The 25,336-nt window shown below is 38.9% G+C and overlaps 3 protein-coding genes and 2 long non-coding RNA genes across 8 annotated transcripts in view; all 5 read right to left on the bottom strand.

Annotated features, from left to right (window-relative positions):
- Positions 1–4,202: 4,202 nt before the first annotated feature.
- LOC306834508 lies at positions 4,203–4,561 on the bottom strand. Its single transcript, XR_013780501.1, has 2 exons — positions 4,399–4,561; positions 4,203–4,310 (listed from the first exon to the last, which is right to left on the bottom strand). It is a non-coding gene; the product is annotated as an uncharacterized lncRNA (long non-coding RNA).
- A 2,495-nt stretch (positions 4,562–7,056) lies between these two features.
- Positions 7,057–16,341, bottom strand: LOC306834234 (uncharacterized protein; the record flags this gene model as incomplete). The annotated part of the gene is made up of 3 exons (XM_079360070.1): positions 15,874–16,341; positions 15,481–15,767; positions 7,057–15,448 (listed from the first exon to the last, which is right to left on the bottom strand). The coding sequence occupies exon 3, from the start codon at positions 14,650–14,652 to the stop codon at positions 7,057–7,059; it is 7,596 nt and encodes a 2,531-aa protein (XP_079216196.1). The 5' UTR covers positions 14,653–15,448; positions 15,481–15,767; positions 15,874–16,341.
- A 37-nt stretch (positions 16,342–16,378) lies between these two features.
- On the bottom strand, positions 16,379–19,010 carry LOC306833493. 3 transcript variants are annotated; one of them, XR_013780361.1, is made up of 4 exons: positions 18,992–19,010; positions 17,586–17,617; positions 16,789–16,825; positions 16,379–16,481 (listed from the first exon to the last, which is right to left on the bottom strand). It is a non-coding gene; the product is annotated as an uncharacterized lncRNA (long non-coding RNA). The 3 variants fall into 3 exon arrangements; XR_013780362.1 differs by lacking the exon at positions 18,992–19,010 and adding an exon at positions 18,344–18,381; XR_013780363.1 differs by lacking the exon at positions 18,992–19,010 and adding an exon at positions 18,179–18,323.
- A 2,257-nt stretch (positions 19,011–21,267) lies between these two features.
- Positions 21,268–23,531, bottom strand: LOC306834444 (uncharacterized protein). Of its 2 annotated transcripts, XM_079360336.1 has the most exons (4): positions 22,741–23,531; positions 22,572–22,640; positions 21,984–22,130; positions 21,268–21,877 (listed from the first exon to the last, which is right to left on the bottom strand). In XM_079360336.1, exons 1-4 carry the CDS (start codon positions 22,843–22,845, stop codon positions 21,527–21,529), a joined length of 672 nt encoding a protein of 223 aa, XP_079216462.1. In that variant the 5' UTR covers positions 22,846–23,531; the 3' UTR covers positions 21,268–21,526. The 2 variants fall into 2 exon arrangements, with proteins under 2 accessions (XP_079216462.1, XP_079216463.1); XM_079360337.1 differs by lacking the exon at positions 21,984–22,130.
- The window catches only part of LOC306834233 (uncharacterized protein), a gene marked incomplete at both ends in the record, with an annotated part of 5,607 nt that continues 3,431 nt past the window's right edge, over positions 23,161–25,336 (bottom strand). Inside the window, 1 exon segment of the mRNA XM_079360069.1 lies at positions 23,161–23,195. Coding sequence (XP_079216195.1) covers positions 23,161–23,195 — 35 coding nt within the window.

Below are 25,336 nucleotides of genomic sequence, written 5' to 3'. Positions count from 1 at the left end.
GACCACCTGCCGCTTTGAAGCTCACTGTGTCCAAACCGTAGCTCCATTTGTCCTGAAATCTTAATGTGAGCGAGAGGACAAGTTTTCCTACGTTTTGAGGGTAGATTTAGTCATGTGGTGTGAAAATTGTGGTCGCTAGAGCAATTTGTTCGGGAGATTTTGAAATAATCTCACATCTCTGCCGCACTCTAAGCGATGATGTCATCACTCTAGCTCTGAACATTCCACCACATAGACACCCATTCAAAAACGTGGAAGACAGCAAAAAACATCAGCAAACATTTGGAGGTATAGTTTAAAAAGTATAAAAGATAGCAAAACAATGTAAATGTAGTAAAAGTAGTGGAGAAACGTGTGAACGTTTTAAAGTAAAAATGAAGTCTCTACGTGGAACACAGCAAAAGTTATAAGGCTGAGAAAAAGGTGGAACAGTGGAAAAAAATCCCATTCATTTCAATGGGGAAAAAATTTGTGAAAATTTGTGGAAAAAGTGAAATAACTTAAAAAGTAAAAGCAGTAAAAACGTGAAAAGATATAGCAATAATGAGCAGAAAAAGCAGAACAGTATGATAGTTGAACGGTGAAAGTAGCACAAACGCTTGAAGAGTAGTAGAGCAGCGAAAAACGTACGGAAGTAGAAGAATAATAATAACTAGAAAATTTGCATTTCCCTGCGGAAAATGCGTGTGAATGCTTCCTGCTGAAATTTTGCGGAAACACTGCTGAATGAAGAAGAACTAGCAGAAGTAGAGGAGAATTAGCAGAAGATGAAGATAAAGTGGAAGAAGTAGAAAAAGAAGAAATAGCAGAAGAAAAGTAGAAGACAAACAGTAGTAAAGTAGAAGAAGAGGAAATAGCAGGAGAAAAGTGGAAGAAGAAAAACAGTCGTAAAAGGAGAACAAGAAGTCGAAGAAAGTAAAAGTATCTGTACAAGAACAAGAAAGAAAGAGAAAATGTAGTAAAAGAAAAAATACAAGAAGCAGAAGGAGGAAATAGCAGAAAAAAACAGTAGCAAAACTAAAAAACAAGAAGCAGAAGAAGTAAACGTATCTGCAGAAGAACAAGAAAAAGTAATAGAAGAAGATGTAGCAACAGCAGAAATACAAGAAGCAGAAGAAGAGGAAATAGCAGAAAAAGACACTAGCAAAACAAAAACGAGAAGTCGAAGAAAGTAAAAGTATCTGTACAAGAACAATAAAGAAAGAGAAAATGTAGTAAAAGAAAAAATACAAGAAGCAGAAGGAGGAAATAGCAGAAAAAAACAGTAGCAAAACTAAAAAAACAAGAAGCAGAAGAAGTAAACATATCTGCAGAAGAACAAGAAATAGTAATAGAAGAAGATGTAGCAAAAGCAGAAATACAAGAAGCAGAAGAAGAGGAAATAGCAGAAGAAGTAAAGTATCTGCAGAAGAACAAGAAATAGTAATAGAAGAAGATGTAGCAAAAACAGAAAAAGACAGTTACAAAACTAAAACAAGAAGCAGTAGAAGTAAAAGTCTCTGCAGAAGAACAAGAAATAGTAATAGAACAAGATGTAGCAAAAGCAGAAATACAAGAAGCAGAAGAAGAGGAAATAGCAGAAAAAGACAGTTATAAAAAACTAAAACAAGAAGCAGAAGAAGTAAAAGTATCTGCAGAATAACAAGAAATAGTAATGGAAGAAGAAGATGTAGTAAAAGCAGAAATACAGCAGAAAAAGCAGAAAAAGACATTAGCAAAACTAAAAGAAGAAGCAGAAGAAGTAAAAGTATCTGTAGGAGAACAAGAAATAGTGACAGAATAAGAAAATGTAGTAGAAGAAGACATGTACGCAGAAAAAGAAGTAAAAGCAGAAGAACAGGAAGTTGAAGCAAAAGTAGACCATTTACAGTATGAAGTTCAATGCATGTGTGTGCGTGTGTGGGGGTGTGGGTGTTTCTGTGTAACTGCAACCAAGAGTAACGGCACTCAGCTGGCAGTTTAGACTGAGAAAACGGGGAAAAGATCTCCCTATTCAGTGCAGACTTTCAGGGGTAAAATGAAGAGTTGGTGGCTGAATGATGATTTTATGAGCAAGAGGAGAGGTAGTTGAACGCGTTGATGTAATTTTTATGTCTGGGATCCAAGAAATGTGGGAACTACAGCGATGTAAAAACTTGGTCAAGAGAGATCAGTTTCCAAATGAATCGGTGAATCTTAACAGATATATAACATGACAGATATATAACATGTCCATAACAGATGGATAGTTTTTTGGACCACCTGCCGCTTTGAAGCTCAGTACCCATGCTTTCATTTACTCAGCTAACAAGTGACCTGCTTCACCATAGGGCAGGTGCCGAAAAGTGCTTTAAAGTTTACCGACTTGCAGCACCACGGACAGCACCACTTTAAGGTGTGCTTACATGCATGTGTGTGTGTGTGAGAGACAGAGTGAGAAAATAAAAAATAAAATACTGCTGAATGTTGAAGAAAAAGTAGAATAAGCACACGAAAAAGTTATGTACAAGACAAAATAATTTATTTGTGTTGAACATGTATAAACGTAAAAATTGCCAGAGAAAGTGGAGTTTTTGCGTATCATGCAGAACGGCAGAAGATGAAGAAGCAGTATAATATTTGTAATAGTGTAATACAATAATAACACAAGTAATAATGTTGCTGTGTCTACAAAATGGTCTGTATTTGGTCAATATGAAATGAAAACTGCTAGATTACTTCATTTTGTTTCATTTAGCAAGAGAAAAGAAAAACAAACAAACAATAATGCTTTTCTGAAATTAAAAACAAAACACAAAAATAATAAGGCTTTTCTGTAAGTAAAACAGCTAAACAAAACGTTTTTCTAAAAGTAAAATAAAAGAGGGAATGAAAACCAAATTTGTAATATATTCATATAGAAAGGTGATGGAAATGTAAATTGAAAACATAGTACAATAAAACTAATCAACATAGGAAGACATGATACAGGATAGCTCAATATTGGCATTTAGCAAGAGGTACAATCATAAACAAGTTGTATAAATACAGCAATAATAGAACGATACAGATATGTGATACTGTATAGCTTAATATTTCATGTCCAATATAATCTTAAATGAATGACTATAAATAAATAAATGCAAAGAACAATATAAAAAAATATAAATGAATACAAAAATGTAGAAAATGATGAAGAATATATCAATTAGTCTTCTGATTTGAGAACATATGAATGATGAGGCATGACAATAAAATAAATGAAAATAAATAAAAAATCAAATAAGCACTAATAAGATTCACAAAAAAATAATGTAAAAACATAAACACAACACTAAATAAAGGTATAATTCATTTTTGTCGCATCAAGAGAAGCAGTCAATTTCTTTGAACAGTACCGTGTTCTGTAAAGGTTTGTTGGTCAATTTTTGGTGAAAAAAGGGAATACTTAGTTCTTTACTTAAAAGTTGTTTTAAATATGACTTTATCAGACCGCTGTTTAACAGAGATCAGATTAGGCAAAGTGAAAATATGGGAAAACCTTTACACTTATCAGCTGAAACCCTAGACTAAATACTGAAAAGAAAAAACAACAACAACAGAATCAGCCTGTTCCTTCAGGTTTAAGGTAGAGTCCTGTTTTTTCTTAATGTAAATGACACCACAATGATGGGATAAATAACTTACCTAAAACAAGCCATAAATTAATACAGAAAAATAATTAAATTTTTATCAAAAGTGCTGCTAAGTATTTGTATTTATGCACTGTCATCCCTGAATCCGGTTTTCATTTTCTTTAAATGTACTACAGTATTCCCACTGGTCAGTCTGTTCTTTCAGCTTAAAGGTAGAGGAGGGGCCCAGATTTAATATTGTGTTTACAAGCCTCAAAGAAGACTTCTACTGACTCCACCCACAGACTTCAGTTACTTCAGATGCATTTAGCAAATGAACAAACGCGTTATTCCCTTCATCTGTGTTAATAGTCTTCTGAATAGAAAACAGATGAATGATGAGAGGGAGAGTAGGCATGAAAATAAAATAAATGAAATGAAATAAAATCACAAAAAAACATAAAAAATAACAATACCAAAAAAAAGTTCAAATTGGTTTGTGTCTTATCAAGAGAAGCAGTCATTTCTTTGCACCAGTGTTCTGTAAATGGTAATTTGTCAAATTTTCATAATTTTTAAAAAAAAAAATCACCAAAATGTCAGTTTATGAGTGGACTGAAATGTTTGACCTTTTGACTTGTCTGTTGACTGTAGAAATGTTGCTTGCAGTTCTTTGGTCAGCGTCTGGTGTAGGGACAACATCACAGTATTAACAGAGGTGAAGATGAGGAGCAGAGCCTTCAATAGAAGAAAAAACAGTCAGAAAGTTAATTTCCTCATTAGTTTGTTCAAGTTTGTCATCATTTTCTCCTGATAGATTGTTTACCTTTTGAACAAAGCCTGACGCTGCAGTGATGAGGAACCTTCAGTCTGAGAGTGATGATAGATCTGCAGCTTGTGTCACTGTTGCACATCACTTGTTTAATTTTCACCATCAGTTAGACTCTGCTGAGCTACGATGGATACATGATGGATTCACAGATCGTGACGCGGAGCCAGTTCTGACAAAGGAAGCAGAAGGTTTTTGTAAAAATCTAATGATACAAAACACGATTAAAAGTTGCATGATACACAAAAAATAAATACCTTAGTGCAGATAAACACATTTGTGACCAGTAGCCGTTGCAAATAGAGAAACTGAATGACATGTGCTTCCTTGACATGTCATGATCTCAGTGCAATTCTCTTTGTCTTCACTTCATACTGGTTGAAGCACTTTGGTTGAAGACCTGAAGGAAGACAACAAATTACATTTAGAGTTGTTTAAGTCAACAGCAACAACAATACACCTGATGGATAAATAAATGCACACAAAATTAAACAACAAAAGGAAATAATACATTAGAATTGAGAAATATTACCTTGTGATCTGTTGTGAAGACACTCTGCCACTGGACATGGGTTGTTTTTAGGGAGGAGGGACCACTGTTGATTCTGCTGCATCCTTTCTGCTTCAGCCTCGGCCCCTGCTGGTTGTTGAGAGATTCTCCAACAGTGACGACCAGCATGTAAACTTTCTTTAAGCTGACGGAGGTGATGCATCCTCATCCTAGTGCTGGCTTAAAATTAGCCCGCTCAGCAGACATGGCAACCCGTGTGTACAGGAGGAGGGGTGCGGGGGTAGACTGCTCTCGCCATGTTTTGAATTTGGAATGCAATGTGATATCTGTGTGATTCTAGGTGTCAGGGTTACATATTCCTCTATTAAAACTAGCTTTCCATTGAAAACAAGGGTAAATGTGATGATTCAAACCCCTTTGAACTTTGGAAAACAAATGAAAACATGAACTAAAGAATGCACTCATTCATATACAAATTTCAAAAGATTAAAAAAATGAAATAATTAAATCAATTTAAAAAAGTGAAATAATTAAATAAATTTAAAGAAATGAAATAAAAATAATTCAAAAGCAAAAACAGAATTCTTTTAAAACAAAAATGTGTGGTGACTAAATGACTTAAACAATAAATAAGTCAAGGCTCAAGAATATAGATGAGGGACAAATTTGTCAAGTACAATCATTTGACTTCAGATGTTCCTATATACATACTTATTATTTTTGATTAATAAAATAATGTCAATAACTAATGTTTGCTATATTGTTTAGTCTTACCATCACAGGCTTTTCACAATGTGCTTACAGCTATGGGCTAATACCCCTGTTGGATCATTCCCAGGCTCCATAGTCCTGGACTGACAGTTAGAACAACTATCATTTCTGTCGTTGTTTTTTTAACCCAACATTTAGCTCAGATAACCAAGACTTACTCAAATGCTAAGGTTTTCCTTGAAGGGTTTATAAAAAAATGACATTTCCTTGACATTTGTGAATTTCATTTAGAAGACAAATAAGACAACATTATCTACCAATCAAATCAGTTGACAGGCTCATTTAACTAAGCCATGACTTTATAGCTATAACTTTACTATAACTTTATAAGACTGTTGTTTAACAGGGGTCAGATTAGCCCAACGCAAAGTAAAAACATGTGAAAACCTCTTATACACTAACCAGCTGAAACCCCAGACTAGATAAACGTAAAAATATAAAAAGTCAACCTGTTTTTTTGGGTTAAAGGTATGAATTAGTCCGCTCGGAGGTTCAGATTGAAGAAGTAGGGATTTGTGAGGCTGTCTATGGAGGGCTGAGCATATGAAAGAACTGTCGACCTCCAGGAGAAGAAAAAGAAACTTACAAAGGCTATAGTATCTGCAAGGCCACCCACCTCGCTAAAAAGTTGTCAAAGAAAATTGGGTGGAAATAAACTGTTTTGGGGTTTCAGCTGGAAGCTATGAGTAGTAAAGTTAAACTTACAGTTATCTATACATCTAATAAGGGTTTTGGCCTGTGCATTTATCAATCCTCACCCACCAGCCCTTAATGTCAAGTCAAGTCAATTTCAATCAAGTTGACTTGACTTGACATTAACTTGATAAATGCACAGGCCAAAAGAGAGTTCTGTAAAAAGTTGACCCATAATAACTTTTACCCAAACACATTTCATACTTATCAACTAATGCTCTAACATGTAATCTGCAAAAACATTTGTCTTACCTGAGTCTTTAAGCCTGGAAGAATATACTGATTTGTTATTACCATAGAGACACGTGATGCATGATTGTTCTCAGGAGATTATGATGATGACAATGATTTCCAATCCATCAATGACAATGATTTCCAGTTGAGGAGGAATACTCTGGTCCACCCACCCTCCCCCCCAGTCTCACTGAGACTGAGGCAGCCTGGCGAGGTGTTTAGCCAGACAGCCAGAGCTTCCTCCTTCTGCAAAATACTAGTCAGTCCAATTATTCACATTGTTTTCTGTTTACATAGTCTATGTGATATTTACATATTTACACCTTTTAAAAACATATTCTTTAAAATCAAACTGTTTTTAGAAAAAATGATCTTTTACTCTTAAGAGTTACAAGTTTAATCAAAACGGTTAAATTGTCCTTAAAAAATCATCAAGCTGAATTCTTTCATGAGCTGTTAGAGGAAACTGCACAGTAAACAGGGTTGTGGTAACTGTAATAGCTCTGCATGACACCCGAGTGGAGACATTGCTGTGGTCGTGAGATAAAAATGGGGTCCAGGAGGGTACCTTTATCTGTTGTGGCAGCGGTGATCAGTTGAGCATATCCCTTGGACTGAAAGAGCTCCAGAATCGGCTTCTTGGTGTTCGATAGCAGGTTCTCGTTGAAATCGCCACAGACAATGATGGGATGGCAGTCCATGATCTCCAGTGAGTCCAAAAGACACCCCAGGTTTGTCAGAAATGATGCAACGCTGTAGTTGGGAGGTCTGTACACGGCAGCAATCAGTGCCCTCACCGGAGCTTCAACCTTCAAAGCCACAAACTCAAGGTCAGTTACATTATTTATGTACCGTTTTTCATGGGCCTGCAAGTGGTTCTTTACATAAACGGCAACTCCACCACACGCTCTGCTGGCAATTTCTGGCACATTTGCATATGACACGTGTCTGTTGCGTGTGAACATCCTGTAGCCCTCTAAAAGGAGACTGTCTGCAACTGAGGAACCTTGTAGGTGGGTTTCTGTAAGACACAAAACATCAGCAAGACACAGTTCATGATGGTTTTTGATGTCATTGACATGACATGGCAATGCTTCTGTGTTGTGGTGAACAATGGTGACAGTGTCATGTCTGCTCAGTGTCTGTTGAATCTGATAAAGTGGCATCACATGGTCCAAGTTTACTTGTCTCATGGCTTCTAAGGCTGCATTGACTTGTTGGTTTGCATAGATTTTATTCTCATCCAAGTCGAGCATGTACAGTCCTGTGAGAGAGGTTACTCTACTGATAGCCACGTACGCCATGCCTGGTTCAAAAATGTGTTTCAGCGAAACGACAGCCGATTCCCTGGTCATTCCTTGCACCTTGTGTATTGTACATGCAAAAGCAAGTTTCAAAGGAAACTGTCTACGCACCACTCCTTTTTGTTTCAGACTCTCCTCCGATCTCTCTATGTACACCAGACCATCATCTCCTGCTCTGTTACGATAACTCCTGCCAGCTGTTTCATCATCCATCTTGAGGCCAAGCCTAGTGACATGAGTACAGCCATGTTGTTCAGTGGATACAACTCTGCCCAGTGTAGCAAATGATCCGTTCACCAAACCTTCACACACTTCTATGTTTCTTGTGAGCATGACTCGAGCACCTTCAGCAACAGTCAGTGTGTCTGGCAAATCATTTCGGCCTCCTTTCGATGGTACACCTTGTCGTGTCATGTGTCCAGTGTGTGGGTCCTTTTTAAAGTCATCTGCATCGATGGTGGTGACATGGGAATGGAGCAGGGACAAAGTTGCAGAGTTGTGTGCGTCTACTTGTTTATTAGTCGCAAAAATGTGCAGGACATCAGTTGGACAAAGTTCTGGTTGAGTCACAGTCCGTGACAGCAAAGCTCTGTCTGCTACAGAAAGCTCTTCTGTTTTTCCCTTCACACGGATCCTGTTCAACATCTCTGCAAAGACAATGTCGTCCTTCTGTCGCATGATCTCTGTCAGAGTGATCATCTCAAAGTTTTCCTGCCACAGGTCAATCTCAGATGGGTCATATACACAAAGTGGTTTGGGCTGTCGTACTGGCGGTAGCTGATAAAAGTCTCCCACAGCTATAACTGACATGCCTCCGAAGGGTCTGTGATTACCTTTGATCTGTTTCAGTCTCACATCCACGTAGGCAAACAGGGGCTTTGACACCATGGACACCTCGTCAATGACAAGAATTTCCGCATTCAAAAGCTCACATCGGACTGCATCTAGTTGGTTGCCAAGACCTTGAAAGGGTGGTTTAAGGCTTCTGGGCAGCTTGAGGAGAGAGTGCAGTGTTGTACCAGAGATGTTAAAGGCTGCAGTTCCAGTGAAAGCAGTCAACAGCACAGTGGGGTTTGATATGTCATCTTCCTCAGCACGTGTGGGCAGTTTGCACAGTATCTTGGATGCCTCCGAGTAGATGCATTTAATCAGGTGTGATTTACCGGTTCCAGCTCCACCGTTTACATAATAGAAGAACTGCTCTGGGTTTAGTCCACAGACACGTTTTATGCACCAGTCCCTGACAGCATAGAACACACTCGCTTGTTTCCGGTTCAGACTCTGATACATCTGGCGTAACAGTGTGGGATTGATCACAGGGGGCTCTCTTACGGCTCTGACTTCTGTAACAGCATTAGCCTGTCTACTGTAGTCGGGTACATTCTCTTGTACATTTTCACCATCTGCTTCTCTGGCTTCCAGTTCATCAATACACTCCATCCTCACCACTTCAGATTCTGGTGCTAAGTTAGACCACTCATCTATCACGTCTCTGTTTTCTTCATAGTCCTGGATAGCACTCTCAATTTCGTCACTGTTTTTTTCATATCTCTTTTTGTTTCTGTCCACAATGTTTCTTACACACTCAGGATGGGGAGAATATGGCAGCTGAACTATACCACTGTTGTGAAAGGACTCGTACGTAGGTAGAGACACTCTTTTCAGCTCTAGCTCTGATCTGTGAGGAAGATACAGTTTAAGCAACGTGCCATAATACTGCTCAGGATATTTCTCTTTGGATATGCGACGATATCTGATGACTGCTGGTTTATCGGCTTCTCTCATCTGTACGTGGCCCATCTCATTCAGCAGAGGAACAACATTTTTACCTTTAATCTGTTGTCCATACACAAATCTGCAGCAAGAGCCAAAGTCTGCCATGCACATCTGCTCAAACTCTGGTGTTTCAGGTCTGGCTTTGTATTTGTCTGTGAAAGATGTCATCCACACATTTAAACTCTCTGGAGTTGTGTTTTCAAGGCTGGAGCGCGGGAGACTCATTTTAACTGGGTTGTCATCTGTCGGAATGAACACCACACCACGGGAAGACTTTTTCATGTTGAGTCCAGTGCAACGGGCAACAGCTTCCTGTGCAGAAACCTCTCTCTTTTTGGAATATGCCTGCATGATTTCCCTCATTTCATCACATTCATTGACACAGTCTCCCTTTGAGTTTTCGATGAGTGCTTGCAGATATCGACTCACAGAGTTCTCACTTTTACACATGTATGTGCAGATGTAGTGTATCAGACCGTAATAAGAAAGTATGAACTGTAGGTCCATGTTTGCCGACCACACTTCAAGCAGGTGAGGGTTGTAAGGATTTACCCAGCAGTCCTTTGGATCACGTTGGAGTATGATATTGCTGGAATGGCTCATCATGTGCAGGTGTTGCTCGTATTCATTCATGTTTAAGTCACATCGAGTGAGGACATCTGTTAAACTCAGGGAGGCAGTTGCAGGCTCATTAAGCAGCTGAATCAGTGGAGCTAGCTTTCTCTTTGCTGTTTCAAGTCTTACTGAACCCTCGTCATCTTCAGGTCTTGTTATCATTGTTTTTCTGCACGGTTGCTTAGGGAAACCAAACCTGCACCCAGATCTTGCACCTTTGAAACAAGTCTTTGAGTGGCTTTTGCTGTGAATTTGCACTTCTGTGACTATCTTGTGCAGTTCAGCTTGTGTATTTGGGTCAGGTAGCTGAGCAGTGATGTATTTGGACACAAACTCGCACACAGTCTGATCACTGTCTTTCTCAAACACAGGAGCACCTTCTACCCATAGTAGGCCATGTATGTGAGGACTTCCTCTGTGTTGGAACTCAAGGCGGTAGAAAAAGTCAAAAACATTGCCCAGGGGTTGTGCAGGGGACAAGATCAAATCTCTGAACAGTGCCTCCACACGTTTATCAAACATGCGCATTGTTGTCACAGGATTGCTCCTCAGAATGTCACACTTGGTGGACCAGTCCAGCTCATCAAAGTTCACTTCCTCGCCCTGCTGTGCTTTTATGGCTATAATCACCTCAGGCCAACGCATTTCTGCTGCTGAAAATGTGCAAAAGAAGGTAGGGATTCCCAGCTGTCTGATCATGGCAAACAGGTCTTTGGTTGTTTTGTCCCAGTATGATGGTGTTCCTCTGAGTGGCTGCATGAATCGGATTGCATCTCTGTTCCTCACAAGTTTCTCCACCTCATATTTGTCTCTCAGCATTCTTGAGGTTATTTTGCGTCCGTCTCTGGTGAAAGGTTTTCCTTTACGCAGCTGTATTGACATGCTGGAAGTGGCCAAGTATATCTCTGTCACAAACTGGGCAAAGAACAAATAATTTGTGTCTCTGGCAAAGCGATCATCAACACCAAACAGCCTTGCTTTGAAATAACCACTGGGTGTAAGTTTAATAGGTCGGTTTTCATCCAGGGTATTTTGACCAGTTGGAAACTGAACAGGAAAAGCTTTTCCCTCCAAGTTCTTTTCTTTAAAAAAACTGACTGGATTGTTTCCCTCTGCAGGTGCAACAGAATAAATCCCTTCACTGTAACATAATATCTCCTCTGAAACATCACGTGGCTGAAGGCATGATTCCAGAATGATTCCACCACTATTCTCACTTTCTTGTTGTGCCTCGTCGTCATCATCACCATCATCATTCTCCTGTGTCTGATTGTCATCACAAAGCATTGTGTTGTTCTGTTGCTCATTTTCAGGATCATTATCAGCCTCACACATTGCATCACTCTCAAGTCTGTCAATTTCCATCAGATCCTCTTCATCATAATCATCATCATCCATTGATTCATCATCATCATCATCATCATCTGCAAGTGTTGGGTCACATAACTCCTCCTCATCTCTGATGGTGACATCATCATACTCTGGGTGAATGTGTTTTAGTTTATTCAGAGCTTGCACTAACTTAGACCAGGTTACAGTCTGGAACAGCTGATGACCTTTGTAACACAAACGTCTTTTCAGTTTCACTCTCAACACCTGAGACTCGCTCCTCAATCTGGGCAAAGCATTGACTGTTTCTTGAACCTCAGACGGGACACACACTACATTACCATGTATAGCTCTCTGCTGACCTTTAGGAAGAGGAATGATTTTTGCAAAAGCTATGCACTTAGCTATGAGATGTCTCTCCAGAATGTTGAGGTCACACAGCTCTGTCGGTATGTCATCCAACCACAACTTGTTTGCGACAGCAAGTTTTGGCATGGCTCCACTTTTCAGGTAATCATGGCAGGTGTGACAAATCCACTCTGTCTTTCTTTCATCAGGCACTTTGCATTGATTACTCCTGCAGTCATCGTCACAGATGTGAACATATTTTCCTGTGAGGCAGGCTGCAACAACATTTGGATTCTTTACATAGCTGGACCTCTTGCATGGTTTTACTTGATTTGGAAATGAGGCTTTGTGACACACAGTGCATACGAACGTTGGACCAGCTTTTATGTGAGACTTGAAAATAGCCATGGCCTCCTTGATCAACGCATTGTCACTCTCTCTGTCACTGTCATGACTTTGTCTAGTCATCTGTCTGTATTTTATTTTTATTTTCAGGGCACATCTCATGTTATGCATGGTCCTGAATGCAAGATTGTTCTTATGCCTGTCTTTCATAATTTTCCTCATGATATGTCTGTGTTTGAGACGGAAGGCTTCATTATGAGCATAACGTTGAGTCATATAAGATCGCTGCCTCAGCCTGAAATCATTATTGTCTCTATATCTCCCAGTAATATTTTGTTTTTGCCTCAGTCTAAATGCAGGATCAACAGCATATCTGCCAGTAATATTTTGTTTTTGCCTCAGTCTAAATGCAGGATCAACAGCATATCTGCCAGTAATATTTTGTTTTTGCCTCAGTCTAAATGCAGGATCAACAGCATATCTTCTCTTAATAAATTGTTTTTGCTTTTGTCTGAAATCAATGTTTTCTCTATATCTCATGATAATACTTTCCCTTTTCTTCTGTTGTATTTCGGGTTTGTTTCTGTATTGGTTGGTATCATATTCTTGTTTTCTTTTAGTAAATTCATCATCAGAACGTTTCTCACGTGAATAAGATTTTTTCTTTGCCCTATATGATTCATCTGAAGCATATTTTTCTCTCTCTCTTCTCTTTTGAATCTCTTTTCTTTGCGATACATTTTTTGATCTCAATAGTCTCCTCCTGTATCTTTCTCGTTGCTGCTTGTTCATTTTTGACAGTCTGATGTCATGTAAGATTTTATCAGTGGCAAAGGACTTTACCAAAGGAACAGTTAAGTTTGGTTCACTCTGAGGACAAACTTGTGGGTTGAGTTCAGTAACTGTTTCTTGTTCAGTTGGAGTATCAGGGACCATGATACAGACCTGTGGTTTTCTGACAGATGACACAGAAGTTATTTCAGTTGAGATTCCCTTTGAGTTATGGGAAACATCATTTACTGTGACAGAATCAGGGCTGCTTTGGATCAGTGGTTCTGGTTCCATGTCCATGTTGGCAAACACTTCATGTACAGTGTTTTCAGGAAGATCAGCGTTTGTAACACTTGCAGTTGATTTGTCATGAGGGGCATCATCGAGCAGAGTGGTTGATTCTGTGTGAGCAGTCGGCTGAATATCTGTAGCTGGGATGGCGTTACTCAGGTTGATGTTCACATCGTGAAATCCAACAGGCTTTAACTCGTAGTTGGAGGATGCTGCTGTGCCCAACATCTTGTGATACTTGATGAGCCTGTCAATCATGTCACTCAGACGTGTGAATGTTACCATCACTGCTGTACCAGGAGCTGGTGTACGCTGGTTTAGAGGCAAACCTTTGGCTGTCCTAGCATGTGGATCAAAGAAACCATATCTGCCTGACCTGGTTCTGAATACTGCAATGCACAAGGACGTCATCAACAGCAACGCATACTGCACATCTGATAACAAGCAGGACAATCCAGCCTCGAGATCAAGAAAGTAATCAACTGCTCCAGCAGGAGGATCTCCAAATGAGCCGTACCTGGAAAGTTGTGACATTTCCACAATGAGTGTGCCATGGCGTGCAGGAACACAGTCAGGAAGTTCATCCGTGGTCAAATGAATGTAGTTAGGAACCCTTTTTCTAACTTGTGCGTACATGACATTACCTTTGTCCAAAACAAGGTCCAGGTCTGCTCTGGTGAGGTTTTCATTCTCGTTCAGAAAAGCAAGAAATGTGAGTGAGTTACAGGTACATTGCTTATTTCTGGTTCTAGAGCTGTATTTAAGAGAAGCCTGGCTTCTGGATGCACTGACACTTTGTTCACCTCCAGTGTTTACACTGTCTGCATGAGATGGGCCTGCTACAAACGTGTCCTGTCTCTTTAAAATATCTGCATAAGATACCTGTGTGGAGTCAGACTGAACAGTTTGACCTGTGCTGCTGATCTGCTGAGACAGAGAAGGGCCTGCAGTATGTGGATCTGAGTGACTGTCTCTCTTCACAAAGCCTGCTTGAGATACCTGTGCTACATGTTGCTCATCACTTGGACCTACTTTGTTCTCCTGCAAAGACTGAGCTGGACCACGTACTCTCTTCACCATGTCTGCATAAGATACCTGTGGTACACATGATGCCATTTGTCCTCCTTGTTTCATACTCTCAGGATCAGGTGCTGTGGCTCTCTTTACCTCCTCACTGCTCTGAGAAACTGTTACACACTGAACATCACCTGACTTCTGTCTGCGGAGGCTTTGGGCTTGAGATCTCTTATTCTTCCTTGGCATTGTGCTGTTTTAACTGTTTTATACGTTAGCTGGTAATATGATACTCTAATAGAGTAACTTTTCAAAGTTTTTATTTTAAATCAAGAACACAGTTGTGGTGATGGATGAGTGATCCTGTGGTTGAACTCTCAGTCTGCAGAAAGGGAACAGCCACTCCAAATGTCTCCCTGCAAGATATCTTTTATTTGACAGATCAAGTTAAATCACAACAGAAAACCTCTGACAAATGAATTACTAAACAATGTGTGTGAAAATAGCTGCTGTATCAAGTTGTTTTACTTTTATGATTATTTATACTGATATCAACAAAAACTGATGAGTGTGAATCAATTTGCAATCAAACCTTTGATACAAACCAAACAGGTCTCTTCAGCAACAACGTTCAGGAACAACTACAGTTCTTTTTATGTTTTCTTTTCTTTTTATTGTTATCAAATTTCAGTCAAATTATTGAATATATCAACAACGATATATCAAATCAATCAAAGAACTGATGTCTGTCAGAAAAGACAAATTTGGAACTTTAATGGATCAAATTTGAAATAACAGTAACTTATCAAATGTTGTAAAAACAAATCGTTGTAGTTCAATAAAGTGTATTTTTTTATGTATTTTGTATCCAATAGAATATTGAACAAATGTTTTCAAATAAATTTGAAGACTTACAAAATGTAAGTTAATGCCAATAGCTATTCAGATTAACGACAGGAAAGAGTGAGAGAGAAATGTGAACAGAGAAATTCACAGACTTGTTAAACAGTTGGTACCAGTAACCAGTTTGACCAGGACAGTCAGTCTCTCAATCCAATGACCAGTATATTCAATGACCAGTATATTCAATGACCAGTATATTCAATCTCTGAAAATCATCACAAAAGCCTTTCTGAATTCAGACAGAGCAAAGGATGTATAGAAAAGATAGGGAGCACTTGTAATGTAGATAGAAGTAGATGGGGACAGAAGGCAGTAAGATAGAATCTCTCAAAATAGATAGAGGTAGATGGGACAGAAGAAAGCCAGATAGAATCTCTCAAAAATAGATAGAGTTAGATGGGACAGAAGAAAGCCAGATAGAATCTCTCAAAATAGAAGTAGACGGATGTAGATCAGCACACCTGTAAGACAAAAAGGAAACAGACATTAGGTTGATGTTAAAATACATTTTATATATGCTGTAACTATAACAGTTTGTGTATCATGTAGTTTATTGTGTGAACTTACCACTGAGTCTGTGACCAAAACAGATGAGGGGGAGGAGAAGAAAGAAGGGGGAGAGACTTTTAGTTTATTATGAAATCACCAACACCTCACATATTCAGCTGTTGTTGAATTTGTTCAAAACACCGGTGCCATGAAATGTGTCTTTATAACCACAAGAACTTAGTTCTCCAGAATATCCTAAAATCTTAAGTGAAATCTTTTTGATCCAGATATTTGTCTCATCAGGATCCCACAATCCTTCTTACCTTGGTCCTGTTTAAAAACTGGACAGGATCAATTTTATTTACAAACTGGCTCTTTAAGATGACTGAATCCAGATTACCAGAGCTGTAAATGGGACTTCAGACATCCCTAAGATCCACAACCTATTTATAACATTCAGATTGACTGTGTGTGTGTGTGTGTGTGTATGTGTGTGTGTGTGTAGGTGTGTGTGCGTGTAGGTGTGTGTGTGCGCGCGTGTAGGTGTGTGTGTGTGTGCGCGCGTGTAGGTGTGTGTGTGTGTGCGCGCGTGTAGGTGTGTGTGTGTGTGTAGGTGTGTGTGTGCGTGTGCGTGTGTGTGTGTGTGTGAACTTACTGCAGACTGGCTGCCTCACGATGATGGTCTGCTGTCAGATGAAGGACAAAAGGTGTGGGGGAGGATTGGGGACAAAGTGACATTTTCAAGTTATGTTATGTCATGTTCAAGTTGAAAGTTTCTGTTTGTGCCAGCTCAAAGCTTTATTTCCAGTTACTAACTCTACTGTTAAGTTTCATTTGGAAAGTGTCAAAATGTGTTTTCTATTGTTTAACGGAAACTTTTCAACTGTTTACATTCTCAATAATAAGTGATTTCTGGCTGAGGCCAAAACGTAATAAGATGACTTTTAAAATGTGTCATGACATCAAAATTATAATTCATGCATGTGAACTCACATTTCAGGGTTTAGGAAGGGAGGCTGTCAATGACGGTCTACAGTTAAGAGAAGGAGACAGAGATATTTGATTTCACTGTAGAAACATCTCACAGCTCATTCAAACATCTTCAGGACCAGAATTCTTGTCTTTATTTCATGTTGTTCATTAATGTAAACTAAATACTTGGTGAACTGTAACGCCGAGCCAACACCAACTTCAATTAACTTTAAACACTGACATTTAGTGGATCATATTTCCATTTTCTTGAGGAATTTGTTTTTTAGGCAGTGAGTCAGTTTTGAAGACACTACTGAAATATAAATCAGTAGATTATAATAATCATGTTGGTATCAAACATGTTAAACTAGATCACAGAGAAAGGAAACAAGTGTCGCTCTAAAGTGTCTTTACTGTAAGGTCGTATTAATAATGATTCTCTCCTGATGTATGGAGACAGCTGTGGTTAAACTTTAAATTACTTTATGCACTTGTTAGGGACTTTAGCTGTGTATAAAAGCATCACATGAATGACAGCACAAACAAAAACACACCTATCAAAGTCAATGAAGAGGAAACTAAGGAAGTGAAGCTTGTTAGCCTAACGTCCACCAGACTACAGGACTGTTTTTGATGATGAACTTGTGTGTCAAAATATGATTCACTTTGTCTTATTAAAATACATTTCCTATATTACAGTATGTTGGAAGCCATACTAGCAAGAAAAGATAAATTACATGTTAATATGGTGAGATTCAGTAACGCTAAGTAATGATATATTAGTTTGGCAGCTAAACACTTTTTCTCAGTGTTCTTACCGATCAGATTTGAGCAGGGTGTCAATGGTGGTCTGAAAAGACAAAGAACAGGAGAAGTGCTCTGTTAACACAGGTTAAAATGACAGAAACATGTCACAGCTCAATCAGAGTAGTTTCAGAGTGGATTCTTTATCTGAATATGTTGAATATATAAACATTGAATTGGACCAACTAAATCCTCCTTGTTTCTGCAGCTTCATTGGATCTTTAGCCTGTCCATTAATATGACACAATTCTGTTCTCAGGTGAGACAATAAGGATTAAATCTAATTCAATCTAAGACTAAACAAGATAATAGTGCTGTGACATGTTTCCGTATACTTTACAGTAGACAAATTAAAAAGTGTGAATAGACAGTTCTGTTCCAGGCTTATTTCACACATAGGTTTGCGATGAGATACAAGTCACATTAAGGGTAAGTTGTACAATCAGAGGCTAAACTGTGCTAATTGCTTTTCAAAAGGCAAACGTTTGTTAAACAGTCTCGTGTCATCAACAATATGCTGCTACTGTTCGAGAACCAGCACATGTTCAAAATCTGTAAGATTTCCAGTTAATGATGGTAAAATGAAGATTAATGTGTGTATACTTACTCTTCTGATGGGGGGAAGGAGTCCAGTCAGATTTAAAAGTGCAGGAGGTGATGGCAGAGTGGTGTTGGAGGAAGAGAAGAAAAAGACATTTGAATGTAATGTTTGAGGGGTTTTATTACCAAAAGTTCAACAATTAAAACTCTACAATAAAGCTACATGACAAACTTACATTTGTGAGGACACAAGTTGTTCTTGGTACATGAAATAAATCATTGCGGCTCTCAAATTCAATAATTCTATATTGAAAAATACCCATAAATAAAAGTTTGACGACATATACTACATTTACTTAAACTAAATATCAGCAGTAAATTGTGTATTACTTCACGTTTTATTTCAATGTGATCACCGCTGCCATCCAGAGAGATAAACGTCTGTCAGACCTCAGAACGCGCGTGATGCAGCGCTCGCGCTGTCAGACAGGACGGTTACAAGTTAAAACGTTAACCATACGACTCGTTTGTATTAGTTATTAGTTTTTTCTGTGACAGAACACAAAATGTAGTTTGTCTGTAACATGCACTGTACTAACACATAGTTAACAAATTGCTTTATGTGTAGACAAGCATTTCCCGCTGTACCGGATGTTACTAACAGTTCAGCTGGCTGCTGACTCATTGGCAGCTAGCCACAAGCTAATTAGCGCAAGAGTAGAACTTTCCGGTTGTAATGTACAATATTTTAACTACCCCTTTCCTCCACGGTAACAGTCGATAATAGAGAACATTATGGCCTATTTCTAAAACCCAGGATGTGTTTGTGTACCGTGAAAGTCTTAAATAGTAAGGGAACACATTTCAGCACTAAGCACACTTACCGCAAAAAAATCCACAGACGAGTGACACTAACGCGCTTGCGCAGATGAAGCAGTCTGTGAGCGAGGCGTTCAATGTCCCTCGGAATAAAGGAATTCACTGACAGCGAGGCCATGCACACAGTATTTTCGTCTTTTGTCTTTTTTTGCACGGAGATCATTTTGAAGATGTTTGTTGAGAAGTTTGACATTTATAAATTAAAGTTATTACATTGCTACTATATTTGTTAACACATAGTAGCGGTTGGCATCATTACTGCATTTTGCCCACAAGTTTTATCTATAGAATTATATCTGTCTATCTTTCTAAAGAAAAATTGATAATATGTATAATCTGTTAGACCTTTATATGATTATGCTGGTGGGATGATAAAATGTAGTGAAAATATGTTTTGAAATGGTCCCCTTTCTTCCCAAAGGGATCCGGTCCGTGGGCCGTAAATTGGACAAGGTCACTAAAAAATAAAAAAAAACCTGCTGAGTGAGGGTCGCGAACCCTGTCCGGCTGAGCGACAGCGCTACATATTGCCGCTATGCAACAGTCCTCGGTGTAATATCAATGAGAACATTTTCAATATAAATAGTGGGTGAAACAACAACGCGTAAACATGCGAAAGTTTCGTTGTCCCTGGGCAAACGTCAGAATCACTTTTATTGGCCACGTTGAACACACAAGGAATTTAAGTTCGGGAGATTTTAGTCCATCTAGAAAATGTAAACAATTAACTAAAAAGATAACCAAGCAATGAAAGATTAATATGCAAAGACTAAATAAACCGATTATGCCGGTGGGTGCCTAAAACCAAAGCGATAAAAAGTGTGGCAGCTGAGGGGTTAACAGAATGTAAATTATAATAATAATCCTTTATTATGATAGATTTTCCAACAACGCCACCCCAGACTTCCTGGGGAAATATTACAGCCTGAAGGCACGTAAGTAAGTATATTAAGAGTAGGCAACCGGTTCCATTTAAATTAAAAAAACTTTATTTTGCATTGGTAGAAAAACATTTAATTTCAATTCATTTCAATGCAGTCACAATTGCTGTGGGACAAAATACATTTAAAAAGCGCCAGATGCTCGGGCCCAGAGCCCGCGGTTCAAAGTGTCAGGTTTGGAGACACGAATGCGCAGAGCGCAAGCACCCCAACGGTGCGCGAGGAGCAAGGCAGAGCAGAACGAAGGAGGTAAAGGGCAAAGCAAAGCAGCAGAGGCAACGTGCCAGTGCCACTGCAGACCACCGAGGACACCTAAAGAAACAGACATTTGGATTACCAACTAAACTAAACCTGACAGCAACAGGTTACTCGCTAATGTGAGCCACGAGTGCACAATGCAAAGCAATCTGCCTGGCCTGCAGCGTGGCTGCAACCTAAACGCTGGTTAGACAGAAGAGAGATGGATTAAGGAGATTGTTACCTGCATGAGAAGAGTCACGCTGCGCGCACAAAAGAGGTGCAGAAGCGACGGAGCGCAGCGGTGTGGGGCTCGCAGCCAAACAGCGGCACTATAAACATTATAGAACCACGGCTTAATAAATGGGATTTATTTTATGCATTCGGACATGAAATGGGATCTACCTGGAGCTGGAGGACAAGGCGACCAACACAGAGGACCCGGAAGAGCGTGAGGTCAAAGGGGAATTAATGGGAATGGGAGCGCTTAAATAGTCCAGCGCGACAGAGCGACAGGTAAAAGCACACCCAGCACACGTCTTACCAGAAAAGCATGCATTTGGACTCCAACACACACACAAACACCACAAGGCCGATAAGCACACCTTAACGTGATGCTGTCCGTGGTGCTGCAAGTCGGTAAACTATAAAGCACTTCTCAGCACCTGGTGAAACCGGTCACTTGTTAGCTGAATAATTGAAAGCATGGGCATTGGAGAAAACTCTAACATTGACATTTTTTAAATAAATTATTGGATTTGCTCTTATGGTCACTGATGAGCGTCAGGAAAGCGAATTAAAAGAAAGTAATATAGACATTAGTTTAGGACATGCTCCGTGATTGATTCAATCCCTTTTAACAGGAGGGAACCAAGTACTCTACATTAAAAAAAAAAAAAAAGACAATTCATTTTATTGATTGATCAATGAAAGAGAGCGAGAGAGAGAAAAAGAGAGAGAGAGATCTAATAGACTAATTATATTATTATTACGTGGTTGAAGTTATTGTGCTTTAATTGTATAGTCACTTTGTCCAAGTAAACAATCAATCAGTCACTTTGTACAAGTTAACAATTTATTTTGACATAACATAACATAAACATAACATAACTTAACATAAAAATTAAACTAACAATAATTATTTAAATCTAAACTAACTAGATAAACTACAAAACTAATCTAAACTAACAATAATTATTTACATCAAAACTAACTAGATAAACTACAAAAACTAATCTAAACTAACAATAATTATTTAAAACAAATGAACGATAACTCTTTTCAACATAAAAATTAAACACATTGATCAGTAAAAAACATTTAAAACATATATACATTATTCCCTATTCCCTTTTTCCTCATTCCTCCCCCTCCTTCATTTCTTCTTCCTCTCCCTCCACCTGCCCCTGCTTCCCCTCTTTGTATTCCTCCCCCTTCTTCTTCCCCTCTTCATCCTCCCCCTCCTTCTTCCCCTCTTCATCCTCCCCCTCCTTGTCCTTCCCTACTGGAAAGATTTCGTGAACAACCCCCCCTTTAACTGATATATATACTGGGAAAGGGACTGACACCATTTTTTGAAAGAAATCCCCCCATTTCTCCTCAGAAATTAGCGGCATTTCCCCACTCTCAAGAAGCAGGTGAAGCCACCCCGGCTGCCCTGGCACATTGTCTGCCCCCAGGCATTTGGCCTCCTGGCTGGTGCTGGCCTCCTGATGGCAAGAAATAAACATTAGTTAAAACTGCCTTTTTCAAGATAAGTGAAAACTGGAAAACAGCTAATGGTACTTAATTGGCTGAGACTTAATAAAAACCTACCACTATTTCGGTGAATTGGGTTGAGTGGGATTTAGTCCCAAACCCCGACTCTCTGGACCTAAGGTGGGTGACCTCCACCCAGGCTCCAGCCGCCACAGGGCATAGTGCGACCTCCCTCCACAGGGTGACGCCAACCCTTTGATTGTCCTTAAATAAATAGAAAAATAGTATTGTACAGTACTTTGATCCAGTATGCATACATTTTAAGTAACGACAACCCATTTTAGATGTAAATCATTCCACAATGATAGGATAAATGAGTTACCTAAACAGGCTACACATTCCCATTGCAAAATAATGAAAGCATTTTTATCAAAAGTGCTGCTATGTATAGTTGTCTACTGCATTCCCCTCCCTAATTTCCCTTTTCCTTGAAGACATCTTTGCACATTTTCTCTCCATCTCTGAAAGGATGACTCTGACTTCCATCAGTACATTACAGGTGCTTTTAATCTCTCTATTTAACTCCAATGCTGTAGCTGTCCTGCTGCTAACAATAAATAATAAGAGGCTGAGAGTGACAGAGAGACACAGGGTCAATGAGAGACAGATTCAGAGCAGTTACTTAATATAATATATCTAACTTACTTGTTCCAGGACAATTTCTCTTATGGGGACCTTGTCCCTGCCCATGTTGACCGCTCGAATGGTGGACACCTGTATGGAAGAAATATTTTGTTGGTATTAAACATTTATCATGCAAGTATTAAAACAAAACCTCTCTATGTGTGTGTGTGTGTATGTATGTTATACTGACCTCCACCACCTTCCCCTTCAGGGTGAACAGCCCCGGCATCCCCCTGGCCTCTGCCCAAGCCTTTGCTGGGCTGAGCGGGTTCAGTAGGAGCTGCCCCTGCTCCATGAGGTCAACTCCCACCTCAATAGACACGCTCCTGAACACTCGTGTCGCCGCTGTGAAGTTGATTCCGTATGGTGGGGATGTCCCATGAAGGGAATATCCCCGGAGGACGTAGCCCGAACCAATCAAAAATTTAAGGGTGCATGATTCGAAGATTGTTATTTTTTTAACTGTCTCCCCATCAGTAATTATGACAGCCCTGTTTTTTTTTTTATTGAGGGGAAAACAAGCCCTCCCTCAAATACCCATGAAAGGGTTTTCGTGATTTGTTTTTCAAAAAGAAAAACAATATGCAGGGGTGGGGGGTTAAAATTGGGGTCATGGCGTTGGCCGCAGACTGCGTTTATCTTCATCTGTATGAGAATAAAGAAAAAAGACATTTTGTTAAAAAACTTGAGAGAACGTTCGCTTTCAACATAAAAGTAGTAATCATTTATAAATTCATTTTAATTATCGATAATTAATTCAATTCAATTAAAAACACTTTATTTGTACCCAGGGGGGTACAAATGGCACAGTAAAGGGCATAGTAAATGAATGACAATGCAGGTTTATGAAAATGACAAAGAAAATAAAGAGTAGACAAAAAGTAAAATGTCAAAATTCAATTAGCTTTGTACATTAAACATATAGAATTAAAATGATATATTAATAATACAATTCAGAAATAATTAATACAATTAATTATAATTAATATCTTAATATAATGTTAATCTATTCTATACTTTAACATATATAATACTATCATTTAACCTGTCCCTTTCTTTTCAGACGTCCACCATTTTGTGAGTTCTTCATGTCTAATTCACAGCAGCCAGCCTGGCTGTTTTTTTTTTTTTTTTTTTTTGGGGGGGGGGTGATTGGCCAAAGCTACTGTTACTATGCGACATCATTATTTGCCAGTACCCAGAGCCTTGTCCTACTGTACTTTGTGAGACAGTCTTTTGCTGAGATCATCAATGGCTGTGAAGATAACCTCCACATAGATGGAGATGACCTTGAATCAACTCTTTGCTAATATGCTAGCTTGTCTATGTAATTCCACATTTACTCATTCATAATACAATCCTCTCTGTTACATAAAATGTGGCAATTAATAGAAATAGTTAATATATTGAGCCGTTAGGAAGATTACATTGGACTATTGTAAAATCAAACCAGTGTTTGAGTTAAGTCATAAGAGTGGCAACTTGCTTAATTTCAACTTTAATACTATCATTTAACCTGTCCCTTTCTTTTCAGACGTCCACCATTTTGTGAGTTCTTCATGTCTAATTCACAGCAGCCAGCCTGGCTGTTTTTTTTTTTTTTTTTTTTTTTTTTTTTGGGGGGGGGGGGGGTGATTGGCCAAAGCTACTGTTACTATGCGACATCATTATTTGCCAGTACCCAGAGCCTTGTCCTACTGTACTTTGTGAGACAGTCTTTTGCTGAGATCATCAATGGCTGTGAAGATAACCTCCACATAGATGGAGATGACCTTGAATCAACTCTTTGCTAATATGCTAGCTTGTCTATGTAATTCCACATTTACTCATTCATAATACAATCCTCTCTGTTACATAAAATGTGGCAATTAATAGAAATAGTTAATATATTGAGCCGTTAGGAAGATTACATTGGACTATTGTAAAATCAAACCAGTGTTTGAGTTAAGTCATAAGAGTGGCAACTTGCTTAATTTCAACTTTAAGTTCTAAATTTGTTTTCTTGGATTATTCTCGACATATAAATATTACATGTCCTAATCTGTATTATATTCTTCACAATGAATACACAATAATATATACACATAAGACAATAAGCTAACATTTCTAGCATAAAGGCTATAATTAGAAAATTCTTCCCTTACCATTGTTCCTGCTTGGATGGTTGACCAAAGACTGACCGATGCTCTTCACCAGTTGAGAGCAGGACAGACCGTTTGTACACGATTGGCTAAAGTTTATGTTGCTATGTGAAAATTGTTTGTCCAGACAATGAAACGAGCCAATCAAAACACTATCTCAAAACACATTATATCAAAGCTAATGTCACAGACTCCGCACGAACATTCCAAGGACACACACACACATTCAAAAAGAGTTCAAACTGTTAAAAAACTGTTATGGCCCTACATATGTGTGTTTGTGTGTGTGTCTGTGTGTTTGTGTGTGTGTCTGTGTGTTTGTGTGTGTGTGTCTATGTGTGTGTGTGTATGTGTGTGTGTTTGTGTGTCTGTGTGTGTGTGTGTGTTTGTGTATCTGTGTATGTGTTTGTGTGTCTCTGTGTGTGTGTTTGTGTGTGTGTTTGTGTGTGTGTGTGTGTCTAGGTGTGTGTGTGTATCTGTGTGTTTGTGTGTCTGTGTGTATGTGTGTGTGTGTTTGTGCGTCTCTGTGTTTGTGTGTGTGTGTCTAGGTGTGTGTGTGTATCTGTGTGTTTGTGTGTCTGTGTGTATGTGTGTGTGTGTTTGTGCGTCTCTGTGTGTGTGTGTTTGTGTGTGTGTGTGTGTGTC

Source organism: Symphodus melops, assembly GCF_947650265.1.
Source record: "Symphodus melops genome assembly, chromosome: 13".
Lineage (NCBI taxonomy): Eukaryota > Metazoa > Chordata > Actinopteri > Labriformes > Labridae > Symphodus > Symphodus melops.
The sequence above is the reverse complement of the archived record's forward strand: the minus strand, read 5'-3'. Positions and strand labels throughout refer to the sequence as shown.

What these genes read in the sequence shown, in the direction of transcription:
- LOC306834444 (XM_079360336.1), bottom strand. Translation starts at nt 22,845, where the DNA reads ATGGAGCAGGGGCAGCTCCTACTGAACCCGCTCAGCCCAGCAAAGGCT. An exon ending in TGAAGGGGAAGGTGGTGGAG is followed by an intron (nt 22,641 to 22,740) that starts GTCAGTATAACA and finishes TCTTCCATACAG; the next exon opens with GTGTCCACCATTCGAGCGGT. An exon ending in GAGAAATTGTCCTGGAACAA is followed by an intron (nt 22,131 to 22,571) that starts GTAAGTTAGATA and finishes TATTTATTTAAG; the next exon opens with GACAATCAAAGGGTTGGCGT.